Source organism: Malurus melanocephalus, unplaced genomic scaffold (assembly GCF_030028575.1).
Source record: "Malurus melanocephalus ecotype Western Australia unplaced genomic scaffold, MMel_1.1 scaffold_381, whole genome shotgun sequence".
NCBI classification, from domain to species: Eukaryota; Metazoa; Chordata; class Aves; order Passeriformes; family Maluridae; genus Malurus; species Malurus melanocephalus.
The window spans coordinates 542214-563271 of record NW_026623613.1 but is presented as its reverse complement, the minus strand read 5'-3'; the positions used below and the strand labels follow the sequence as shown (position 1 = coordinate 563271).

The 21058-nt window shown below is 53.6% G+C and overlaps 1 protein-coding gene across 1 annotated transcript in view; it reads right to left on the bottom strand.

Annotated features, from left to right (window-relative positions):
* EVPL (envoplakin) overlaps positions 1 to 21058 on the bottom strand; it is a 25312-nt gene continuing 4254 nt past the window's right edge. The window contains exons 2-22 of the mRNA XM_057378959.1: positions 18404 to 18503; positions 17847 to 18001; positions 17029 to 17152; positions 16291 to 16416; positions 16021 to 16059; positions 15117 to 15278; positions 14424 to 14531; positions 14058 to 14153; positions 13727 to 13852; positions 12703 to 12849; positions 12405 to 12559; positions 11036 to 11133; positions 10375 to 10556; positions 9529 to 9707; positions 9002 to 9140; positions 8286 to 8479; positions 7804 to 7954; positions 7142 to 7225; positions 6938 to 7048; positions 6228 to 6320; positions 1 to 5478 (exon numbers count right to left, since the gene is read on the bottom strand). Of these exons, the coding sequence (XP_057234942.1) occupies positions 2029 to 5478; positions 6228 to 6320; positions 6938 to 7048; positions 7142 to 7225; positions 7804 to 7954; positions 8286 to 8479; positions 9002 to 9140; positions 9529 to 9707; positions 10375 to 10556; positions 11036 to 11133; positions 12405 to 12559; positions 12703 to 12849; positions 13727 to 13852; positions 14058 to 14153; positions 14424 to 14531; positions 15117 to 15278; positions 16021 to 16059; positions 16291 to 16416; positions 17029 to 17152; positions 17847 to 18001; positions 18404 to 18503 (6019 nt within the window). The 3' untranslated portion in view covers positions 1 to 2028. The remainder of the gene's footprint in view (positions 5479 to 6227; positions 6321 to 6937; positions 7049 to 7141; positions 7226 to 7803; positions 7955 to 8285; positions 8480 to 9001; positions 9141 to 9528; positions 9708 to 10374; positions 10557 to 11035; positions 11134 to 12404; positions 12560 to 12702; positions 12850 to 13726; positions 13853 to 14057; positions 14154 to 14423; positions 14532 to 15116; positions 15279 to 16020; positions 16060 to 16290; positions 16417 to 17028; positions 17153 to 17846; positions 18002 to 18403; positions 18504 to 21058) is intronic.

Sequence of the window (21058 nt, the reverse complement as noted above, 5' to 3'; positions counted from 1 at the left end):
CACAGACAGCAAAGGGAACCAACAGCAGCTGTGTTGAAATAACTGCTCAGGGAAAGCCACAGTGCAGCACCATCACCCTGTGCCAGGGAAGGGAGGAAAAGTCCTGCCTGCCTCCTCCTGAGCCACTCACAATSCTGCCAGACAGCCAGGCTCTGGGGAGAGCCCAGTGGCTGAGTGGTGCTTCCTATGGACACATCAGGACATGGCACGAGCTACTTGTGCAGAGGAGGGGCACTGGGTAGCAAACAAAAGGATTTTTAGTGAGTGTTTTTCAGACTACACAAAACTGCTGATGAGCGTTCTCATCATCTCTTAAAACTTCACCCAATCCCAGTAAATCCCTCCCACCACGCAGTTAGGGAGCACGTTGTCCAAAGTGATTAACTGACTGCCTGATCACCAGAACTCCAAGTCTTGTGGTCAGAGTATTCCCCAAAACCATGAATCATCTCACAGAGTCAGGTGAGGAAGGCTGGGCAGAGCTGGGTTGCAGGAAAGGTAACAGCTCCATTGCTGATGGATCCTCCTTGCTTTCAGCAAGCCGAGGGGAGCAAAACCAGGGCACAGCAAAGCTGCTCCCAGACCTTGGAAGAGCTGGGGCCCGAGGATTCCTGGGGACTGCATTGCTCCAGGGTGCCTGGGTTGTGCTGGGCCAGGATCCTCACCTGGCCATGCTCCTGTGCTTCAAGGCCTGGTGGGCTGAGTTTATCTCATGGTCCAGGACAGCCCAGCTCCAGCCCTTGCTGCTGGTCCAGACCAGCAGTGTTTTACTGAGAGGAAGCAGGCTGGGAATGGATGCTCCATGCTGTGTGCAATGGTTTTCCCTGTTGTGAGCCAACAAATCATCCAGCATTGATCATGGCAGCTGAGATGGCCACGAACAGCAGCCACCAGGCAGAGACCCTGCAGAGCCTGGGACAKAGCCTGGGACAGAGCCTGGGCAGATCTGACTGGAAAACTGGAGTTTCGGATTGTAAATGCTGGGCACGAGCTACCAGCAGGAAGGTAATGGGAACTGGGTGTGCTGAGCCTGACAGAGTGGGAACAGTTTCTTCCTGGTGTCCAGACTTCAAATTCCAGCTAGGCTTTATGGAAACAGAGACTGTGCTGCTGCTCTGGTGGGCAGAGGAGGGGGKTTATTGGGGGTAGGTTGGAGTTCCTGAATAGCATCAGCTAAAAGAGAGGGGAAAGCAGAGCTGATGTCAATARAACGTAATTTTTCTCATCCCATAACAYCAGGGGATGCTCCACAATARGGCAGATACTAGGGAAGAGCATCTAGGATATGAGGCTGSCTTGCTTCAGGAAGGACTGAGTGGWGGAAGTTACACAGAGAAGTAACTTYTAGYTCACCTAAAGAAACAGCAAGTGCTGATTTTCTGGTACTGTTGGGTGGGACTGCACCCCCTTGGAATTCAAGTCCTTCTTTCAGAGGTGTCCGAATGACCGGGAAGCAAAGTCCCCTTGGTTTTCAATGATAAATATAACAAAATCTTTTAAAATATGGACTCACAGTCAGAAGGACATTTTAGGGGTTTCAGTGCTAGGAGATCAGGGAGAGCAAGAGTCTGCAAACCCTCTGTAGATTGGGCTGCAGGACATGGGATGGCATGGGGGAGGAGCAGCTGTGCCTTCAGCCACAGCCTGCAGAGACAACACAGCCAMAGACACTCACTTGCTATGTTTATTGCATGCAGAATCACCCAACTGGAAAACACTTTGGCTCTCCCCCTTTCTGGGCATAACCACACTTAAACCCCCTGCCCCTGGAGTTCTCAGCATCAACCCCTCTTTGGGCTGAYTAGGGAACAGCACCCAGGGACTGTGGGATCCCCTCCATGGCAGGCCCGTGACCACGYTCCCTTCCTCGCAYGGCCGAGCTGTGTTGGGAAGCAGGTAGCTAAAAGAGAAGAGTAGGCAGTCCTAAATGCTAGATGCTCCGTTCCTGTGAGCCCACTGCCTCCGTGGGGAGAGGTGTTCTGAAGGAATGAACTGAAGGAACCAGCCCCAGAATGTGCCTGAATCCACTCAATGCCTGAACCGYGAGAGCCTGGGGGAGCGGCTCGCCTGGTGGTACCGCTGATACCCCTCTGATGCGGCTGGGAGGAGCAGGAGGTGACTCAGAGAATCCTTCTGGCAGAGGGCCATGGCCTCCTTGTAGTTTATCTTCTCTTTAGAGACAGGGTCAATGAGATCCTTTTCATAGTTGGACTCATCCTGGAGCCTGTTGGCCAGGTTGCTCGTTATCATCCCTGTCTGGACAGCTTCCAGCACCGGGATGCGACCTGTTTTCTTGGGATCGATGAGCCCCCCAGTCAGATGCTGCACTTGCAGGTAGGGGAAAGCACTGTCCTTGGTCATCCAACCCTTCTGAACTGCTTCCCCCACAGACAGCCTTCGCTTGGTCACCGGGTCCTCGATGCCCGTGAAAGCTTTCTGGGCGTTGAGCAGTCTCTGCATGTAGGTCCTGTCGATCAGCCCCCTCTCAATTGCCTTATGGACCGAGAAGCGGTCCCGAGAAATGAGGTCTATGATGCCCCCCGTGGCAGCCTGGGCTTCCAGGAGCTTCTGAGCTGTCATGGGATCGAGCAGCTTCTTCGCAACGGCAGTTTTGATGTTGTACTTGGTGTCGGTGGTGGTGTCRTACACCCCGGCGATGGGGGATGTGTCATCAGAAATGCCCTTCTGCGGGGCTGGGGGGAAGAAGGTTTGGCTTTGGTGGGTGGTGGGGGATGTGAGYGGGGATTTGGAGATGATGGAGCCAATCGAGAGGGAGGAGGGAGGCTTGGTTTCCCCAGCCACCAGCAAGGCAAATTCTGAGATGGGAATCTTTCCATCCCGGTACAGCTGGTACTCCTCCTTTGTGATCCTCCTCAGCCTCAGCGCATCATCGATGGAATACTGCTTCCCRCTTTTCTTGTCAAGGAGAAGTGAGATCTCCCCATTTGGGCCCAGGGTKGTGACTTCTTCCCAGTCACACTCCAGCTCTTGCAGCTGGATGTACTGGCCTCTGTCTATGATACCTCGCTTGTAGGCCTCGTARGGGGACATGTCCTTCCCTGTGTCAGGGTCCAAGATGGAGATCTTGGTGGAGAGGTTCGTCTCTCTCATCTGGGTCTCATGATTGATTTCTTCACGGTTGACCTTTGACTGGAGGTCCCGAATGAACCTCTCCTTGTTGTAGATCTGGTCCTTCTCCCTCAGGATGTCTGCCTCCAGCAGGGAAAACTCATGCTCCAGCTGCTTCTTCTTCTGCCTGTCRTTCTCAGTCCGCTGGCTGAGCAGTTTGGATTCCTCCCGAAGGAAGAGGACTTTCTGCTGCTTCTGCCTCTCCAGCTCCYGCAGTTCACTCTCCAGGCTGGCTCTCTCCTGGATGGCCAGGTTCCTGGCTTTCTGCAGCTCTGTCTCTTCACGAGCCCATGTCCTCTTCATGCCTTCAGCTCTCTCRATCTTCTCCCGGAGCCTCCGTACCTCCTCTTCTGCCTTTTGCTTGGCTCCTCTCTCCCTGCTCAGCAGCTCCCAGATGCGTGCGCGTTCACTCTCCAGCGCTCTGTCCTTTTCCACACGAATCACCTCCTTGTAGATGGTTTTCTCCTGGGATTTGGTTTTCTGCAGGACATCAACTTGTACCTGCAGGTTCTTGCATTCTCTCTGCAAGCTCAGCACCTCCATCTTCTCCCTGTCCAGCTCCAAGCGCAGGTTGCTGGCAGACTGTTCCAGGACTGGATCCTTCTCCAGCTTGACCACTTCTTCCATAATGATCTTCTCTTGCACTGGGGCTGGGCTCTCCTCCAGCTCCTTTATTCTCAGCGTGATTTGTCTCATCTCCTTCTCCAGGGCAAGCCTCTTGCTTCGATCCTCCTGGAAGTTGAGCAGCTTCTCCTGCTCTTCCACCAGCACACGAACCTGCTGCACCTCGCGTTCCAGGCGACGCCTGTTGCTCACCTCCTCATCCAGACTCCGTCTCAGCCTGCTGTGCTCATCTCGGAGCTTGGGATCCTTTTGGGTCAGAATCACCTCTTGAACAACCACCTTCTCCTCCGGCTTCCGCCTCTCCAGCAGCATGTATTTATTCTGCAGGTCGTAGATGGCATCCTCTGCAGCTCTTCTTTTCTGGGACATGTTGCGCACCTCCTGACGCAGACGATCGGCTTCTTTTTCCAAGAGCGGATCGTTCTCGTATCGGATCACTTCCTTGTTGACCAGCTTGGTTTCCACCTTGGATCTCTCCCTCCTCCATTCATCCCTTTCACCCTGCAGCCTAATGAGCTGCTCTTGGGTCCTGCCGTTGGTGTTCACAAGTTCATTCAGTTGCTCTTTCAGCCTATCAATTTCTCTGAGAATCTCCGGGCTCTTCTCATGTTTCACCACCTCCTCRATGACCTCCTTGAACTCCACCTCTGGTTTCTGCGACCTGAGGACRTTGAGCTCTGCTAAGGCCTCTTCCACCTCACTGTCAATCTTTGTCCTTTTCAGAGTGACTTCCTGCAGTTCCCTTTTCAGGTGTGCAATCTGCCGCTCGGTTTCAGGGTCCACCATGAAGATCTCGTTGACCCTCTCTTTCACCTCTATCCTGGGTTTTTGCTTCTCTGCGATGCTGTACTGGCTCTGCAGCTCTCCCAACTCACTCGTAAGTGCCAAGTTTTTGCTCCTCTCTTCTTCAATCAGAGTTTTAAGCTTGGAAGTCTCTTTCAACAACTCCGGGTCCTGCTCTACCTGCTTCACCTCCTTCACAATAATTTTGGGTTCTGCTGTTTCAATCAGTCTTTCCACCTCTTCAATCTTGTTCTTCACTTTCACTATYGCTTCTTCTGCAGACTTTCTTTTGAAGGATTCCTCATCGATTTGTAACTGCAGGGTCCTGACAGACTTCAGCATTTCTGGGTTTTTCTCCAGTTTGATGAGCTCCTTCACCACCACTTTCTCTCGGATGTTGGGCTGCTTTCGCTCCAGCATGTGCAGCTCCCTCTTTTGCTGCTCAAGTTCAGAAGCAGCAGCCAAGCTTTCCTCCTGGAGACGTTTGATCTCCTGCCGAAGAGTGGCTGCTTGGCCATCCAGGCTTGGATCCTTCTCAATTTTTGTGATCTCTTTGGTGAGGAGCTGGGCAGGAGYGACCTTCTTCTCACTCTCCATCTGGGCAAGTTTACGGCTTATCACATCAATGTTTTCTTCCAGGCTCTGCCTCTTTTTGCCTTCCTCTTCAATCTGCTGTACCATCCTTGACAGGTTGCTCTCCACCTGTGGGTCCCTGCAGTATTCAATCACCTCCTTTTCTTCCACTCTTTCAATGGGCTTCTGAGTTTTCAGCATCAGTAGCTTGTTTCTGTGTTCCTCCAGGTCCTCTTCGATCCTGGCCGCTTTCCTTCTTTCCTCCTCCAGCTGTGATTTCAACCCCTCAGATTCCCTGCTTGTTGCGGCTTTGTTTTCAGATTTCTGGGTTTGCTCATGCACAGCTTCAATGTCCTCATGCACTTCCTTCTGCAAGGGAAAAACAAAAAAAAAAAATTAAAAAAAAAGGCAGGGAAACCAAGTCACTCTTTTAAGATGACTCAGAGATCTTTTAAATGACAGTGACAAAACTGGCAGAGAATCCCCCTTCAGATGAGGCTGTTTGTAAATGGAAAATGAGGACATAATTCCATCATCTCAAGCAACTGGCTTGGTGTGTCTTCCCCTTGAGGTGGAGGTGCTGCAGCAGCCCACAAAGGTGCTTTGTGCTGCCTTCTTGTATCTGTAGCCAAGGGAAAGCATCACAGCCAGTCCCCAGATTAATCTCTTGTCCTTCCTGASCCCACTAAAAGTCACCCAGTCCTGAGACCTTTCCTACTGGTTGTTCAAACCCTAGAAAAGTCTAAAAATCCTTCTGAAGTGCTTCCAGAAGGTTGTGGGCACCAAATTCCAGCCACACCCACAAACAAATCTGAAATTCTCAGTCTGTGAACATTGTGAACATCTTAGCTATAGATGAGAACTGCATTTAGAAGTCCTAATCTTGTTTCCCAAGCATGAACTACAGCTTCAGTAAGGAGCTGAGGGCCCATAGAGGTGATGAGAGTCACAACCCAAGATCAGTGTCAGCAAAACTGTGGTTTCTTGAGGTCTTTTTCTCAGAGGGGTTTCCATTCCTGTCCTTCCTCACACCTGGATGTGGAGCCCTGGGGAGGGGTGGGGGATCCCAGGCTGAGCAGATGTGAACCCCAATCTTGCAGTGAGCTGTGGGCTGCTACCTTGTCAACAACCTTCTTGGCAAACTCCAGCCGGCTGAGCTGCTGTTGATTTTCTGCTGCCAGCTCCATGTAGAGTTTGGTGACATCATTTTCCTGCAAAAGAAAAGGTGGTGAGAGCCTTGTCCCCTCACCCTGACACAGCTCTGTTRCATGGCAGAATCTGCCACACCTTCTTCTTTCACCAGGATGAGATTTGTGTGCTGCACAATTCCAGGGATTAAAGTCCTCACATTAATGATTCTCTAGAGAGAGAGAGTCTAAGGACTCATTCAGGAGATCCTGTCCCTGTTATTTGAATGCCTGCAGGCTTGCACATGGTCCAGACTTCCAAAATCACCTTGGGCCACACATGGATGGCAGGTGATGAACAGCCCAAGGTGATGCAGGAGAGCTGGGGTGTAACTGGGAAGAGCAGAGAGGAGTTCTGGCTCCTTCCTGCCCCCACACAGCTCCCCTATAAGTTCCATCTTCGTATACACTGTGGTGAGGAGGCAGCATCACCAATCTCAGCCAAGCTGCCAGGCACAGCCCTCTTTTGGGATCTCACATTCCCCTCTCCCCGTGGATGAAGGGATCCCTGAGGACTTCAACCCTGGGATTAGGACCATAATCAGCAGTGGCTGTTAAAGTAGATCAAGGCCTTGCAGAGGACATTGGGGCATGGTAAGGAGCTGGATGATGGTTTCCATGCCTTCATCTGAACATTTTACCTGGGCCTGGATGCTCTCCTGCAGGGGGGTCACGCGCAGCCTCTTTGCAGCAGAGTCTGTCAGGGAAGGATCCAGAGAAGAGCTGTACTTGCCTGCTTCGAGCTCATAGTCCTGTTCAGAGCAGAAACAGGAGAATCAGGTCAATCTCTTGGGGGAGATGTTAAGCGAGTGATACATGGGAAAAACAGGAAAACCCATCCTTACATTGAGTGTGGACTGCACGTTCTGGGACAGCCTGACCAGGGCGTTCTTCTCAGGTTCCTTGCTTTGGATCTCCTGCACCAGCCTCTGCAGGAGACACACTTGCTGTTAGGGTCACACTGAAACCCAGCTGCCCAGAAATACCCTTGCAGCCTAGAGAATCAGCTCAGCTGAGGGASTGGTGGGAACAGGAAGACATTTAGGAAGAGTCTCCAGGGTTTTCAGATATCTCAGCAGTGCAATCACTTGCCCAGGACTTGCCTCRCTGATTTATCACAAATGATGGAAATAACAGCCAACACAGAGACCTCCACAACTCATCATCTGAGCTAGCAAGCTTAGAATCTGCTCAAGGAGAGAAAAAYGCAGGACCCAGATGCAACATCTCAGCCCAAGGTGCAGTGTTTCAGCATCTGAAGTGTCCTCTCCACAGAGAGGATTTCAGCCTGGAGGTGACAGGAGAGGACACCAGCACTGTAGATAAACCCAGCAAGRTGAGATACACCAGATACACCATCTGTGGGCTGCAGTCCTTGTTCTGGTTCATTCCCTGGGATGGGGCAGCACCCAAAAAGGAGCTGTCTGGTACTATTTTGCATGYGCTGTTCACAAGCAAATTGCCCCATCCCTCAAAAGTTACAGACCATTCTTTCCCCGRACCACACCTTCTGTGCCTGCAGCTTGTAATTGATCTGGCTGGGCCCATCCGTGGTCTTCACTTGGTGCTTGGGTAGGTTGTTCATCCAAAACATCAGGTTCTCATTGGAGTTTTGGAACTGCTGGTAGCTGAGGCTGATATTTCTGAGGGTCTTCTCTCTGCACAGCACAGAGGTGGAAAGGAACATTAAGGGGAAGGGCAAAGATTCACGTGCAATTTCCTAGGAAGACATTAAGGTGAAATTGTCACCACAACAAACATCAAGATGACAAAAAACAAGGGGGTGACCACTGATAACTGAAATTCTGGGATCTCAAAGCCAGTGCTCCATGTGGGAAGGTGGCACTACACAGCAGGACACAGCTGGTCCTCAGTGTGACGGGACAGGGGTCAGGATCAGGTTCCTGCAATGAGGAACACACTCAAGGCTCTGACCCTTGCCTGTCCACCCCAGCCAAGAGGAGCAGAGATGACCCCACAGYCCCTCACCGCTGATCCAGCTGGTCAGCCACGGCGTGGTAGCGGTCATTGAGGAGCTGCACCTCCCGTTTCTGCCGGGGCAGGTCRGGGCAGTACTCCTGGAAGTTGTTCTGCACAGCACTGCAGCTGTGCTCGGCATCCTTGAGCGCCCGGTTCAGCTTCAGCACGCAGTCCTCCTGGGCCACCAGGTCCCTCCTCATCTTCTGCAGGGGGAAAAAGGCACCTCTGGGTTTCCAAGGGTCAGTGCAACACCCAAACCCCCTCCTTAAAGCTGCAGGAGCTGGGGGTTGGTCAGGCTCTCCATTGCAAGGTGGGAGAGGTGGAGCAGTGAGGTTTACTCAAAGCAAAGTGGGTTGGACTGTGCACGGAGAAGTTTTGGGGAAGGTGAATAATCAGGTCACTGTGGGTGCCGAGGATGGGGCAAGGAGATGAAGAGAGGGAAAGGTTARGGATGGGTGTGAGGCAGAGCAACAYYGATGAGCTGATAAGGRGGACATCCTGTATTTCAGGGACCCCAAAGGTAACCTGAGAGGGACAGAGTTGTGCTGCCCAGTGAGAGCAGCTCAGCCTGCAACACCAACATCAAACCTTCAAGGAACAAGTCCTTAAAAAAGTTTCATCATCAGCGCCTTGAGGTGCTGAAATCATCAAAGCCCAGCTCCTTCCACATTGCTCCCTGAGCTCGGGATCCCCCATCCTTAAGAAAAATCCTGATGCTCCCCTACCTGCAGGTCATTAGCCCGGTCCTGCAGGGCATTGGGGGATGCAGGAATGATGCTGTCCTGAGCCAGCTTGGCCTCAAATGTGCTGACAATCTTGTCTGTGTTCTCAATCTGAGTCTCCAGGTTCAGGGCAGCCTTAGCTCTGGGAAAAGGGAAAATGACAGGACAAGGTTAGCTACAGAAGAACCCAATCTTCTCATTTTCTCCCTGGTTTTGGATGTTTCACCTTACTATAAACCATGTCAGASAAGAGGCAATGTGCACTCACAGCCCTGTCATGCTGCTCACSAGTCAGATATGCTGCATTTCACCAMAGAGCAGAGCTGGGACACACACCCATTGCAGTGGATTCTCCACAGTGGGGGGATCTGACCACAAATTACTCACAGGAACTCCTTCAGAGATGCCTTTGATRATGGATGGGAGGTTTCCAACCTGTGCTGGACCTCAACCGACACCCAGAGAGATCAAAAGCATTTTCTGCCATGCTTCTGTGTTGAAATCTCCCTTCCCTCCTCCCCACCACTCACTTCTCGTTGTACAGGCTGGAGAGCATATTGACATCGTTGTATTTGCTCCTGAGGGTGTTGAGCGTGACAGGGAGCTGGGAAGCCGAGGTGCTGSTGGGTTTCTTGGAAAGGTAGGTCTCACACTCCTTCTGCAAGGCATCCTTGGCTGCCCCCAGGTTCTCAAGTTTCTTTGTTGTTTCCTGGCACAGCAGATGGAAGCAGAGTCACCCAACASAGTCATAAACAGCTCTGCTGTGGAAATGTGTCTCCCTCAGGGGTGGATTTGGCTGTGGGGCTCAGGGTGCGGTGCCCCTTGGGGCTCAGCCCCGTGCACACTGTGGCTGTCTGGCAGTGGCAGGGTGTGGGAAAGAGATCCAAACAGACAGAGATGGAAAAAACCTACCTGCCCGAGCCCATCCTGCTGCCAGGGCCAGAGAAATACCCACAGATGAAGATGTAACCAGCTGAAATACTGCAGACCCTGACATTATCCCAGAGGAAAGGAGGGGCTCCAGGGCACTGCCTCTTTTCCTGTCCCACTGACATTTACCAGTCTGTACTTTCCCATCAGCTGAGCCAAAGCTGGTCCTTCAATTAATTCCCTTTATTCCTTAGACTTTTTGTTACAGAYTGGAGAGTGCAGGATGACAGCATTGCCCTGACAGGCACCCGGATCACAGTTCTGAAATAAATGGACCCTCCTGCTCCAGAGCCAAGGGAAGGGCCTGCATTTCCTGAGGGTTTGATTCAGTCCCTTTTCAAGGGTTCAAACCCTTGAAYTGTGCTTCTCCTTTGAAGCACCACCTCTCATCTCCTGTGTTATTTCCTTGTCATCCTTTGGGCCAAGGACACAGCGCTGCAGCTCACCTGCTGCTGTTTGATCCTCCTGCCAAGGTCATCTGTAGGGTCACTGTAGTTCACAGGAGACCTCACTCGGTTCAGAACCTCCTTCTCCACCTGCACCAGGTCCTTGCCAACACGATCCARGCTGCTGAGGAGCCGGTCAGCCTGGGGATCATCCTGCACTGCTGGAGGGCTCCTGGACAGAGCTGCAATGAGACAGGCTTAGGTTAATCCCCAGGTTTTAGGTTTGCCATGGCGAGCCAAAGCTCAAGTCCAAAGGAGGGACAAAGGCAGGTGCTGCCATGTAGTCACATCCCTTCTCAGCTTTGCTGGGAGCCTTTGAACTACAGCTGTGGGAATAACACAGATAACCCAGGGTTGGGATTTAGCCACAGCCCCCAGCTAGGGAAGAGAACTGCAAAGCAGGTTTGGTAATTAAGGTTTCTGGATAGGCACATCCCACTGCAACCCTAAACAACCTGCAGCTGTTGATGGAGCTGGAGGTCAATCTCAGAGGCTTGAGAAGGGCAGCAGACTTTGAGTGAATTGCAGAGAGGAGTCAGGTTATCCTGTCAGCTGTTTGTGGAGGAGAGGACACCCTCCCTCTGCAGGTGCCTCTGCCCACCCTGGGTGCGTGCTCTGTTTCCAGGGCTCTGGAGAGGGCTGGACTGTCCAGCTGACAAACCTTGCTGGCTGGGCTGGACCTGCTCCTTCTGGCTGCGTCTCAGGCTGCTCTGAACCGCCGCTCGCTTCTGCTTCACCGTGTTCAGCTCCCCTTCCAGCCTGTGAGCAGAGAGGGGCATCAGCCAGGAAGGGACACAGAGCTGAGCAAGCCTTGACAGAGCCCTGCACAGCAGCACCTTCCAAAGACAAGGAAAGGTGTCCTCAAAGGCAAGGCAAGGTGTCCTCAAAGGCTGGGAGCCTGTAAATTGCTGCAAACCAGAGACATCCCTTAGGAAAGGGAACAGCAGCAAGAGCAGCTGGTTGGCTTGAACTCCTGAGTTCTTCCAATGGAGCCCATTGTTTCCAGCTCTCAGTAGAAGCTATCAAAGCTGGAAGTTTATTTCATATGGCTGCAGAGCTTTGCAGCCTTGCAGGAAGTGAGTACAAGTTGGCTGCTTCTGCAAAAGAAAGAACGAGTCTCACTTGTAAGGATGGTTCCTGCCTAGTGAAACTAGAGCTGGCATCTGTAGGAGCCGGAAGGCCAAAAAAATATTTCTGAGTGAGAAAAAGCTGATGGAACCAGAAGAAGGGGTAACAGGAAGGACCAGGTCAGGTCTCATCCTTGTTATGGACTTTTCCCGCTAAACACCACGTGCTAAAGCTTGCCTGGCTGCTGTTATCCCAGACAGAACTGAATTCCTGTCTTAAAACACGCATAAAACCCATAAATCTGAAGGATTAAATAATCTGGGATGTGCAAGGAGGGGGATACCCTGAGGAAGAACAACACAATGAAGCAATCGCTCCCACGGAACTAGGAACCCAAGCTCCCACCCCAGGCATGCCCACATAGCTCCGAGTCTGGGCTGTGGCCTTTCCACAGCCCTTGAGCAGCTCAGATTTCCCCAAACACCCGGGGCCCTGATWAAAGAGGCTCTGCCAACCTCCCTGCACCACCACCCCATCCTGTGGGAATGGCAGGAGCTGGCAGGCAGCAAACCCAGGCTCAGGGAGCACTTCCCAGTCTCCAGCTGGGGCTGGCTGAGAGCAGATACCACAGATAGCTCTGTCCTGTTTGGCAAGTCCCAAGCTCCAGACTGATTCGGCAATGAATTTAGTCAAACCTATGCRAGTCACATGTTTGGGTGAAGAAATCATGCCTGGCTGCCAGAAAACTTTGACACTGAGGTCTGTGCAGTATTCAGGGGTGCTGAGGAATGGCAGGCACTTGGATAARATAACTGGGTGCAGGAAAAATCCCACTCCAGGAGGGGCTGAGTGGCAGATGGTTGAGAGGCCTGACCCCAGCTGCTGTTTGTCTGCAGCCAAGGTAGCCAGGCTGGCTATGACCTGAGTGTCCCTCAGGGTCAGGATGTCTGCTACAGACTCACCTGTTGACCTTGTCGATGGACTCAGGGTCAGGAGGAGGGATGGAGAAACAAGCAGAAGGTGCCTCCTGGACCACACCAGTGCTGCTCTGCACCACCCACATCTCGGGGTTGCTGTTGTCCTTCAGGGTGTACTTGTCCCCTGTGGTCAGCTGCACCTGGGAGAGGACACAGAACCCAGAGAAAGGTTTGGCTTCCTGCCATTAGGAGAGTCCTTCCCACCACAGAGCCAAAATCTGGGGCAACCAGAGAAGAAGCCAGCTCTCTGTCTCTTGTGAGGGTGCTGCTAGCCCAGTCTCACCTCTCCAGCATCCCAGTCGCAGAGGGTGTCCAGGGTGAGGGGCTGGGAGGGATGTGTCCTGCGCAGTTTCAGAGGGCTGATCTCTTTGCTCCTTCTCTTCAGGTCAGTGATGCTCTTCTCTGCCTGCTTCAAGGCCTTCTCCTCACTCTACAAAAACAGGGGGACAGTGGTTTGGATGAAAAGGAAGGGGAGGGTCACACTACAGGGATTATGCTGGGATTGATTATCTGTCCCTGTGGGGTGAAGTTGGGAGTTTYTCCATTCTAGATCCATCCCTCCATGTCCCTTTTCATCATCAATGCTCTCCTCAGTTTCCTTTGCTCACAGCAGATCTGCTCTTGAGGACACAGCCCAAGTTACCTTAGGTGAACCCATGCTGTCATATCAAATATCCTGAGGAAGTTTTCCTTTTCAKAAATGGAACACAGATCTGCCAAGAGGTGGCTGAGTTCCAGTGTCAGAAAGCACCAAGATTCCAGCATCTCTCGAGAGCAAAACGTGTTGCATGCTCAGAAAGACACAGAAAGCTGAACATGTCCCCTCTCTCTCTCCRGGGCAAATGTTCCTTTCCTATCTGCATCTCACCCCTGAGGTCAGATTTCTTTATTCCTCCTTGCCCTTGACTCCTGAGAGTGGTGAGGAGATGGGAGGATCTCCTGCCCAGATGCCAGCAACTCACACTCTGCCTGGCCTCTAATCCCAGTGTTTTATGTTAAGAACAGCACATGGCTCCTCCCTGCACTTCTCCTTCACTCTGCCGGTGACCTGGGGCCTGGCTGTGTGTCMCTGAYGGGGACAGTGCCATCCCAGGGGTCGCTGCCTTGCAGTGTGAGCAGTGTGGATCTTCTGGGATGCAGGGACTCAGCACTTGGAGTTTCCATGGGCTCCCCCTCCCTGGCACAGAGCTGTCCCTGTAGGGGTATTCACCCACCTCCTCCCTTCCCCTCTGTCATTTATTGGGGAGTTTTWAACTTTGGGTTTACTCCCTGGGTCTGGCTGGTGCCAGCAGCCCTGAAGGGCTCACCTCCAGCTGAAGCAGCAGATCTGACACCACCCCAGGGCTGTCTTTGTTGTATTTGCTGTATTTGGTGTCCAGGTCAGAGCTCATCTTCTTCAGGGAGCGGCTCACAGCCTCAGCATCATCCTGGAACTGGAAGTGTGGGCAGGAAAACCATCAGGCATGGGGGGAATTACTGTCCTCAAGTCCAGGGGTGTCACTCAGTTCCCAGCACCTCCAAAAGATTTTGTTTCCCCAAAATACCTTGAGTAGGTACAAGAAAAGTGTTTCCCACACTCATCCCTCTGATCTCCCTGCTCCCAGCCTGCCCACTCTGGTCCATTAATTCCCTTTTTACCTTCTTGTAGTTCTCCACGCTTTTCAATTGGCTCTCCTGGCAAATGCAGAGGTTCAGGAAATTCTGCCACTCATTCTTCAAGGCTTCCTGGTGAGCCTGTGGTGGGACAGAGCACATCTCAGCGGGCTCCAKCTGGTCCTGCCTCCCTCACCACTGCTCTCCTTTCCCCAGAAGTTCCAGATATCAGAGAAAAAGCAGAGACAAAGCTGTGCCCAGGCACTGCCTGAGCAGGGACTCCCCTTGACAGGGACTGTAACATAACTGCAGGAGAGGTGAAGGGGTCTCTCTGATTCATTTCCTGGCTCTTGATGCACAGAAACTCTCTCATTCTCCCATGGGATTTGGGAAGAGATCCCCTCTCCCTACCTGGATGGGTTTGATGGCTGGGTGCTTCAGCTCAATCATCCTGTCCCCATCGTCCTGAAGGTGGTTCACAAACTCCTCCTGGCTGAGCAGCTCGTTGGACTTGAAATCCTGGAAAGGAAGAGAAACTTCCTGACCTTGGGAACATGCAGGGAGCATGGAGTGGTCTCCTTGGGCGCCCAACCCCAACATAACAGAGATAAGGCTCCCAAAACACAGATTTCTTTGCTTTTTCATGTGTTTTTTGAAACAGAAGGGGTTAGGCAGAGCTAAAACAAATTAGACACTCTTGGGTCTCAGAAAGCATCAGGGCATTTGCTCAAAGAGCATTTTCCTCAGCGATTATTCCTCTCATTTTCCTGGTCCAAACATGCAGCAGTCACTGAGTGTTGCACTGGTGTGGCCCTGAGCCCTTCCCCTCTCTCTGACCATGGAAACCCTCCCTGGCAGCTCTCCAATGTGTGACCCCAACAGTGCCAGCTCAGAGGGCTGGAGGGTCACACAGAGCAGCTCATCCCTAATTCCAGCCTGGACCCAGGGGGGTTTCAGAGAGCCCCACACTCAGGGCTGGTGGTGGATGTGCAGGGGGCTGGGGTGCAGCCTGCAGACCCCCCTTGGCTAACCTTTCACAGCTTTTCACAGCCTTTCACAGCTTTTCACAGCCTTTCAGGCCACACCACCACCCTGGGAGCTCACCTCGTACTCGCGGCGCACACTCTGGACATCCATCATCTGGTCACTCCAGTCCTGCTTCAGGATCTTGGTCTGCTGCTCTGTCAGGTAGCTCAGCTCCTTGGTGCAGCCCTGGAGGTGGTGGTACAGGCTGCCCAGGCTCTGCCCCCGCCAGATGGAAGCTTTCTGTCCATAGAGAGCACAGAGACAGCGTCAGCTCAGCCTGGTGAGTCCCCTTCCCCTCCTCCTCCTCCTCCTCCTCCTCCTCCTCTCCAGGACCACACTCCCATTGCACATCCAGCGGGAGATTCCCAGAGATCTCGGTGAGAATGTGCCACCGCTGCTCTTATCTGATGGGGCTGCTCTCCCCTTCCCTGCTCACAGACAGGATGTGTCTGTCTAACCAGACTCCCCGGTGTGGGCTGTGCCCGGGGCAGTCCCAGTTCTGTTTATTTCCCACAAAACCCATTTTTGGCATTAACCTTCATGAGCCCAGCTGGCTGAACCCAGGACCTTCTTCCTGGCCACCTCCTTTGCTCTGGCTGCTCATTTCCTCTCCAGAGCCCTTGTTTGGGATCAGGGCAAGCCTCCACATTTGCAACCCTGATTTGGAATAGTGTGTGGGCTGGGATGGATTTCCTGGTGCTTTCTGATCCCTGTGCTCAGGGACACAGAGGCAGCTGCAGATCCGTGACCCACGCTGGAGAGACGTGGATCTCACTCTCATTGCCCTGAGGGCAGCAAGAGTGCTCCTAATTTACACCCATCCCAAGGATGAGAGGAAATGGGGAAATGAYGTGAGGCACACAACTTCACTGTGCAAGCCCAGGGGTAGCTCCTGCCCTGAGCTGGACATTCCCTGCCTTTCAGGGATGGTGTTACTCTGCTGTAAGACCCCATTAGTCCAGAAAACCACCCAGAAGCTTACCAGCAAGTCCTTGTACTGGCTTTTTAAATCTGCCACGTCCTGGGTTGCAACACAGCCAAGACCAAGGAGGTGAAAACAAAATTAAAAAAAAAAGATAAAAAGAGGTGTTAGCAAAACAAGTGGTGGATGTTGATGAGCTGATCTATGGAATGTGATTTAGAAACCACACAGGAGCCGCCTCCCTGGCCCCCCATGCACAAGGAGGAGGAGCAGATGTGGCACAGGGTCAGGGTCCCAGTGAGGTGACACAGAGGACAGACGGAGCCTTACCCCGGAGCGGAGGTTCTTGATCTGCAGCCCGTAGGCCTCGATCTCCTTCTGCAGGATGTTGTGCTCGGCGATTTGCTTTTCCAGCTCCGACATGCCGGGGCCGTACTGCCCTGCAGTGACTTGTTTCTGTGCAAAAGGAGTCGGGGCAGGGACTGAAGCAAAAGGATTCATTTGGGGGAGAAACCCCAGGCACTGCTGGCAGGGCTTGAAGAGATCTGGTCTCTGACAGGAAGGGAGGGGGTTTTCTCCTTGTTTCCCATGATTGCTGTTGGTTGCCTTTCCCCAGCCAAAGATAACCAGGCCATGTAAACCTGGGGTGCAGACCTGAGCTGAAAGCCCCCTGCCCACGGTGATGTGCATTGGATGCACTGAATTATCATCCAGCTTTCAATGCAATCCAAACTGGCTCAAATCTGGGCACTCCACRTGCCCAAACCTTGTGGTGTGAAACCCTCAAAAGGCTGTAAAGTCCTAGGAGACACCACCTTCTCCATCCTTTCACCCCACAGAGGGTTCTCCACCTCATCCCCCTCTGGCAACTCTGAATCTGAAGGGGCTGGTCCAGAGGGTGCTCCAGAGTGGGGAGAAAAGTCCTTTTCCCATCCAGAGCCACTGAATGACTCCCACTACCCCCAACATCCCTGAGCATGCAATGGCTGGCACAGCCCTACAGACAACAGCAAACATTGCCTGGCCTGGTGAAGGTGGGAGATAAAATCCAAACCCAGCTGCTTTTACCATCTTTTGGTCCAGGATCCTGGCCCAGTCCACCCTGGGCCCCACCTCGGGCACGTGGAGCTGCTCGTAGAGGGCGCGGTACTCGGCGCAGAGCTGCGTCACACGCTCGTGGAGCTGCTGGATGCTGCAGGGGGAAAGGCACAGGTCCCTGTGTCAGTGGGGGAGCAGGAGAACCAAGAGGGGCTTTGTGGAGCCCAGAATTCACTTGCAAGACCCAGAGCACTTTGCTGTCCCCCTGTGGCACTGAACTCCTTCAGCAGTGTCCAACCCTTGTCCCGCTATTCTCCATCTCTGGGGATATTTCAGGAATTACAGCCCAGGAGGAGGCTGCAGGGAGGTCAGAGCTGTGCCTGCCCTGTTGGGACACTCCCCTCCTGATTTCTGCATAAAAGGGCTGGAGCTGAAGGTGAGCAAAGCACCAGAAGGCAACTGCAGCTCTTCTCCCACTCCAGCAACCATGTCCGACCCTGTGCTTGCCCCAAATCAAAGGCATTTATTTTAGGAAAGGCAGAGGAAAGGGGGATTTGCCCTGAGAGGGGGTTACATTTGAGCTCTGCATTTTTTTGGTACCTTTTATAAGAGGTCCCAAAAGACTGGGGCCTCTTGGGCAACTGCTCTGGCAGCCAATATCTTTGCATACCAATATCTTCATTTTGAATTATTGAATACCATTATCTTTATAATATATTGGCAGAAAAGCTGATTTTAAGGCTAAACTCAGTGGGAAGAAGAGTGAAACCACCACTCATGGCAAGGATTGGAGTTCATTCTATATCCTGGGGGGTTCCCAGTTGCACCAGTCACTCCCCTGCACTCACTCTTTCTCTATCTCAGGAGCCTGTGGGTGTTTCAGCCTCTTGGCACGGTCCACGTCCAGGAAGAGATCCTTCAGCAGGGTCTCAGCCTCCTTCAGGTTCCTGGCATTCTCTGTCTGGAACTCAAAAGCCTTGTTCTTCTGCTGGTTGCTGGAATCCTGGAGACCAGGGGAGACAGAAGAAAAAGCCTGGCTGGACCACAAAGACCTCACAACACTTCCCTTGGTCAGTGCAGAGGCTCTGGATCCTCCMCACACTGACCACAGAGGAATCCTGGAGCCCTGCCAGGGGCTGGGTGGGTCAGGCTGGCATCCTCTGAGCTTGCTGGGAGGCACAGAGCTGTGCTGCCTTGGCTGTGGGAAGCACAAAGCACCAGGATAGAATGGGATGCAGCCCCGGGATGCAGCCCCAGGGGTTGGGAGGCTCTGCAGGGCGTCTGTTCCTCCCCAGCCTCCAGTCAGCCCCCAAACCTGCACCAGCAGACACCTGACCTGCTGTCCCAGACTCTGCATTTCCAGGCGAAGCTTTTCACCCTCCCACCACCCTCGGCCATGACTGACCTGCTGGAGCTTGGACTGAGTCTCCAGGATGTCTTTTTCCACCTGGTCAGCGTTTGTCTGCATGCAGGAGATGAGCACGGCCAGCTCRTTTGTGGAGGACCTGAGAGAGGGGACAGCAGAGCAGGTGGGTGGGGAAAGCAAAGCTCAGCCACTCCATCAGCACCCAGGACCTGCCCCAGGTCCTGCAGGCTTTCCCCCATGCCCTCCTGGTCTCCAGGAAAGAGTCTGAGCTGTGGCCAAGGGCACAGATGGTCAGTGTCTGGCTCCTGCCTTCAGCCAAGAGAAGGCCAGAGCTCAGCCCTGAGCAGTTTGGGGTTTTGGGTTTTTGCACCCATCTGATGTGTTCATCTGAACAACTCCTTGCTGCAGGTGCTCAGGACCACATGTGTATTCAAAAAGCATCAGAGGGGAGAAAAAAAATAATAGAAAAAGGAACAAAACCTTCTGTAGGGTTCCCAAATGCACCAACACCACATCTGGGCTGGGAAGACCCAAAGCCAGAGATGGCTGGAGGCCGAGGAGCACCCTGCAGAGGCAGCACAACGTGCTCACCCTGTTTGGAGGATTCCCTGGGTGCCTGCCCTGGCTGCTGGCACAGGTGGCCCTTCAGCCCGAGCCAGAGCTGCCATCCTGTTCCATGTGCAGCTCTGCAGAGCTGGGCCCATTGGGACTCTGGAGAGCCCAGTGCCACCCTGGGATGGGCTGCAGAGGACACAGAGTTCCTGCACAGACCACAGGCCCCTCTGGGTGCTGTGCAGGCTGTTGCTGTTGTGTTTTCAGAGCTTGGGGAACAGCATGCAGCTGAGTTGGGGGAGGTTTAGGTTGGGTATCAGCAAAAGGTTTTTCACCCAGAGGGTGGCTGGGCAGTGGAACGGGGCAGTGGTCACAGCACTGAGCCTGTCTGAGCTCGAGGAGTGTTTGGACAATGCTCTCAGGCACAGGGTAAGGTTCTTGGGGTGTCCTGGGCAGGACCAGGAGCTGGACTCGATGATCCTGGTGGGTCCCTTCCAGCTCAGTTTATTTTGTGATCCTCATTTCCCAAGGCCATGGCACCCCAGTGAGGCTTCACCAAAGATCCCCACAGGCCATTCCCTATTGCTGTCACCTCAGTGCCACCACACAGCTGGCAGTGCCACCACAGCCCTTATCCCACCAGCACCCCGAGCCTGCTGAAACAGCCAGATCCAAACCCCACAGAAACAGCCGGATCCAAACCCCCCAGCCCGGCACGGGACGGTTCCCTGCGGACAAGGAAGCACAAACCTCGGTGCCACCTTTGTCCTCGTGTCCTGCTGTTTCTAACAGCATCTGCCCCTGAGGACAGAGCCGGCCCTGCCCTGCAGGCAGGGAGAGCWCAGCGCTGCCAGGATGTGGGCAGAGGCAGGAGGGTGTGGAGYGATAGCATCACAGGGGATGGAGCCCTCCCTCGGAATGCTGCTGATGGGACAAAGTTCAGCCCAGGCTCGGTGCCTGAGATCAAGAGGAAAGAGCTGGAGCAGCAGCAGTGGGGCATGGCTGGGGGCAGCTGGAGAGGGGTGTGAGAAAGGTGATGTCCTGCAGCAAAGCCACCACATTCACCCTTCAGCCAAGTGCTCTCCTTCCAAACCCCTGAATCCAGCAAAGGACGAGGAAATGATTCCCTGAATGGCTCTGTCCTTGCTCCAGCTCCTAATGGTGGYTCCAGCTGTTCCACAGCTCATTCCAAAGGCTGGAACAGCTGCTGGGACGTTCATTTATTACAGCCCCAAGTGACTGCAATGTGCCAGTGAGTGCTACACTCACCCCTAGCCAAGCWCTCGGGTGCCACAACTCCTGTTTGRAGTGACCTCAGCCCACASTGACCACAGCCCGAGTGACTGCAGGGGAGGCACAACCCCAGCACTCCTGGTCACAGCATCCTCCTGCCCCCTTTTCCCAGCTCCTYCTTGGTTTTCATTTCCCAAGCGTGGGCCTGCACAAAGCAGCTCTCAGCTGCCGCGGGGGTTTTGGGCTGGCAGCATCTCCCGGCCGTGCCTCAGCTTTGCTGCCTGGAATGCACATCAGCRAAACAGAAGGGGATTGCTGTGCCCTGGCAGAGCCCCTTCTGWTTGCAGGGATCACAGAGCCAAAGAGCCCCAGCAGTGCATTCATCGYCATCATCACCATCAAAGCATCACTGCCTGCTACAACCTGTGSTTTACATCCCGTTAATCATCCCTCCTACTCCATCCCTGCCCTTTCCTGGTGTAAACTGCGGGGCTSGGGCAGATGGATGCTGCTCCTGAGTGCCACGGGAGCAGCACAGAGGCAGGATTCTCTTCCCGGGAGCCCGAGCGAGCAGCGGGCAGGCAGCTCTCGGAGATCCCCCCTCCCCAGGAGCTTACACAATCTCCCACTCATCCCTGACACGCCTGGAATGAGGTGGTGTCCCATGAGCAAATACTTGAGCACCACCCAGATTTCCTGCCCGGGCTCTCGGTGCAGGGAGGAGATCGTGAGTCACGGGCTGTGCTGCGGTGCGGGGAACCGAACCTGTGCCCGGGGAACCGAGCCTGTGCCGGGGAACCGAACCTGTGCCGGGGAACCGAACCTGTGCCCGGGGAACCGAGCCTGTGCCCGGGGAACCGAACCTGTGCCGGGGGAACCGAGCCTGTGCCGGGGAACCGAGCCTGTGCC